Here is a 4,135-nt window from a genome sequence, read left to right as displayed (position 1 = left end):
ACGCTCTTCTTGCAATTCATTTAAGCGTTGTTCATATTCTTTCAATTTATTTAACACATCATGACGTTTGTTCTGAGCTTCTAAGGTGTTTATAAATGCAATTTCATTTACCTGCAAATAATCAGAAAGTGTAAGGAAAACTGAAGTAAGTTTCATTCTTAGGGACCCATCTATTCCTTAATTATCCATTTGATAATTAAACTGGTGGGACATCCCTCCAGAATGAGCTTGAAAACTACCAAGTTAAGAGTAAGGCTATGGTTTTTTGTAGGGTTTTTTTTGGTTGTTTTATTTGTTTGTTTGTTTAAACAGGATAGTCCATGGAATGCAAAAAAGAGAAACTGAATGGGAAAACAAGAAACTCTGGGTAAATAAGAAGAAAATCTTAGCAGTTTTCTCAGCAACAAGACTCCATTAATCTGTTCTCTCATTCACAAAATGTAGAACGCTAAGACCCAACTGGATATATCAGTAAAATACATGAGCGCTAGCAGAATCCAACAGTTCTTTTGTTCTAAATTTAAATACAGGGGCGAATTAAAAAATGACGCTATACATACCGTGTTTAAGAAAAAATCCAAATAAGCTCCTTTTCTTAATATTTATTATCAGTATAGCCTATTTCACAAACGTATATTATTTTTTTCAACCATAGGAGGACAGTGCAATATAGAAGAATAAAAAAGAGAAAATAATATGAAAAGGCTAACTTAGAAGTACTTTAATGTGCCTATTAAAAAGATCAAAGACTATGCTTTTCTTTTAGGTTTGTGAAGGTAATCAATACTTTGTCCTTGCTACAACATTGGTGAACAAAATTCTTGTCAACTTTAGGCTTTTATATGCAAATGCTTTAGAAATTTATATGGGTGGGAAAAATCAAACTTTTATTTAACTTCAATCAAAATTTTAGAACCAAATTTATCTGCTATAAACCATACTGAAACCTATGACTGGAATTGAAATTCTTTTGCTGTACTTGAAGTTTATGCTGGCTCTGAATCCACAAAAGAAAGAACTGGAGAGAAGATTCAAGCACAGATAACATCAGGTCATGCAAATGGTGGTAGAATATTTTTTGTTGCTTTGTTTACTGCCTAAATTCCATTTACAGAATGGATTTCACTGTTCAGTAAACAGGCAAGCACTGGGAATTTAGATACACAGCAGCAACAGTTACCATGGTCTTCAGCTATACTACTCTCATCAGCTGTTCCCCTAAAGTCTTCTGGCCCAATTAACCTTATTTTCAGATCCTCAAGAGGCAGTGGATTTTACACATTTAAACACACACAACACTTCAAACATCTGCTTAGCTGGGGATTTATGGCAAGTGTGACTTCATTAATAAGATTATACAAGTCATACCGGAGTAATGAAATAATAATGAAGGTATGTTAGATTGAATTAAGTAATCTAGAAATCACTTTAATCCAAGAGACAGAAACAGTAAATGAGTAAAATAGGTAAATTAGTTTTGTTGTGCTTATCTTAAATAATGATGAATAGCTGCATCAATCATAGGTGAAATACATACTCATTATATAATGCAACATTTTAGTTTTAGGGAGATGCATGGAGCATTATTTGGGAAAAACAGTATTTAAAGTAACATATTTATGTTTATCAAAATAGTATGAAAAAGGCAAGCAGAAAATCATTCCCCTAGTGCTTATCTTATGAAATCATGTATTGAAGTCAGATGAACACTACCAAAACTCGTATTCTGGAGTAACTGTCATGTGCCAAACACAGGTTTCTATTTATTTTCAGATGTTTAACAGTAGTGGTACAAAACACAGCAACAGAACCACACTGATAGAATACATGTGTAAGGACACAAAATGCTGGATCTAGAGTGGATGTTTAACACAGGAGAAGAGCAGTAAGTTCTCCCCACTTCTCATTCTACATGCTGGAAATCAGACAACTGATAATCAGATCTTCTACTCCTTCAGGAGCACTAGTTATCACTGAAAATGCTCCCATACTCTCTGTGAGGAACAGAAGTAGCATGATTACTATCAGCTCTCTATTTCAATCCATCTTTTCTTCGAGTCCAACCCACCATGATGTCTAATAACAGCTAATTAATTTTAAATTCATGTTAGAGAGAAACTGTTCACTTCAGAGACTGGCATTTATCTCCTTCACGGTTCACACATGTTCATACCTAACTTGCACCATCTTCACAACCTACTCATGAGCACTCTTAGGTACAAAACATACTCAAGCAAGTCCATTAAATACTTCCCCTTGAAAACAAAATAACTTACCTTAGCTTCTTCCTCTTGTGCTTTTTTCACAATTGCTTGTAGCTGCACTTCACGTTTAAATTCTGCATGGAGTAATTTTTCCTCCATCATCCTGCGTCTTTGATCTAATAATTCTTCTTTCCATTTCCGCACATCTTTCTCCTATATAGAATGAATTAATCCATTACTAATACAGTAACTGAAACTCAAACTGAAAACTGAAATTCCTCGGAATTTTCTAGTGTTTGAAGCTTTCTTTAAAGCAATAAATCATTTTGATGCCCTACACAAACTCTACATAAAGTTTAACCCAAACTACACTGATTTGCTAAGTGTTTTGGTTTGGCGAGTTCTAGCATTTAAGCCAGATACCTGCAACACTTTTCTACTGTTATCATGTCTTCCCTGAATCTAAGTCAGTAGTGTATGCCAGCAACACTCTCACAGAAGTTATTGATTTGGAATAATGCTTTCTTCATTACCTGTGACATACAAGTCATCTGTAAAAACTATGTGAAGTCAGACCTAGAGGAAAATTTCATTTCTCTTCTTTTTTTAATCTCTAACATTTCTAGACTATGTGGAAGAAAAGGCTTTTTTGAAAGGCAGCAGACCAGGTCCATTGTATTACAGAAAGCTTACCCTCTCCATTAATTTTTGAAGCTTCAGTGACTTTTCTTCCCGTAACTTTTCTCTCAGCTGTTGAGCTTTCATTTGTTTCTCTTCATGTTTCTTTTTGGATTCTGCTATTGTTCTTTTAATAAAAAACAAAGTAGAGCACGAGCAATTAAGACAACATTAACTGACCATGTTGCAAACATTTCTATGTCATCTTCAGTAAGAGAAAACGAACAGGTGACTGGAGGGCAATTATTTTCCTTGAAGGTAAATATTGTTCTTCTAGTCTTCAAGTGTTTATTTACTGGATACAAAAATAATATACTTATTTCTATTACACTTTCCACACACAGACTTAAAGATTTATGAACAGTTTCATGCAGCCATGAGTTTGGTTGCTTGTTTTCACTGGCTAATCAAAACACGTAACAACTCTAAAACCTTTTGCGTGACGGTGACGATAGTTTCTCATGCATGTGTATTCCATGTCCAGGTGGACGCGCAGGCTCTTCTTCCACTCTGTCTCCCCAAGAATTACTCTGGCGCCACGATTCACGAGCTGCACAAAGAAAACAAAGACTTTGATAATTTAAAGACGCTTACTTGGGAGAAGTGCAATTAATGAGACCTAGTTCCTCATGAAGTTCTCTCTCAGATAGGTTCTCTTGAGCCTAAGTAAGGTGCAAACACAGCCTGAAGCATCTTTAAGCCCTGTACACTTTCAATGCTTAATCATTTTATTAGACTTTTATCCCAATGTTAAGATAAAACTGGATAACAATTTTAAAAATTCTAATAGAGAGATGGGGGAAGAGAGCTGAAGAACAAAGACACACAGAGATCATTTTAAGACATAAATCCACCTTTCCTAAGAAAACAGCACAAAAATTTATGTAACTTGGAATAATACTAAGTTAGGTGGAGCTACCAAAATCTTAACTAGCCATGAGTAAAATGAACACTGCTGTCATACCAAAATCTTAACTAGCCATGAGTAAAATGCGCATTTTAATGAACACTTTCAATGTGAGCACAATGATACATAACAATTTACCTTCATAATCTGCCAGGACATCATTCCAGTCCATAGACAAACCACAGAAAGATACGCTTCCATTGCCCATGCTAGCCTGTAGGTCCAGACAGTAAAAACAGCAACCTTAATTGCGCAGGTATACACACGTTTTAAATAGTGCCAACTTAGCAATATTCAGCAATGTTTCCAAACTGAATCAGTCATCTCAAAGACAAATGCCATTCCT

General features: G+C 35.0%; 1 protein-coding gene across 1 annotated transcript in view; it reads right to left on the bottom strand.

Annotated features, from left to right (window-relative positions):
* Nucleotides 1-4,135, bottom strand: part of SCAPER (S-phase cyclin A-associated protein in the ER) — a gene marked incomplete at its 3' end in the record, with an annotated part of 113,450 nt that overhangs the window by 70,897 nt on the left and 38,418 nt on the right. Inside the window, exons 11-15 of the mRNA XM_010193279.1 lie at nucleotides 3,928-4,003; nucleotides 3,315-3,432; nucleotides 2,898-3,009; nucleotides 2,277-2,417; nucleotides 1-111 (exon numbers count right to left, since the gene is read on the bottom strand). Of these exons, the coding sequence (XP_010191581.1) occupies nucleotides 1-111; nucleotides 2,277-2,417; nucleotides 2,898-3,009; nucleotides 3,315-3,432; nucleotides 3,928-4,003 (558 nt within the window). The remainder of the gene's footprint in view (nucleotides 112-2,276; nucleotides 2,418-2,897; nucleotides 3,010-3,314; nucleotides 3,433-3,927; nucleotides 4,004-4,135) is intronic.

This window comes from Mesitornis unicolor, unplaced genomic scaffold, assembly GCF_000695765.1.
Source record: "Mesitornis unicolor isolate BGI_N332 unplaced genomic scaffold, ASM69576v1 scaffold2371, whole genome shotgun sequence".
Classification (NCBI taxonomy): Eukaryota; Metazoa; Chordata; class Aves; order Mesitornithiformes; family Mesitornithidae; genus Mesitornis; species Mesitornis unicolor.
This window is presented reverse-complemented; position numbering and strand designations above follow the sequence as displayed.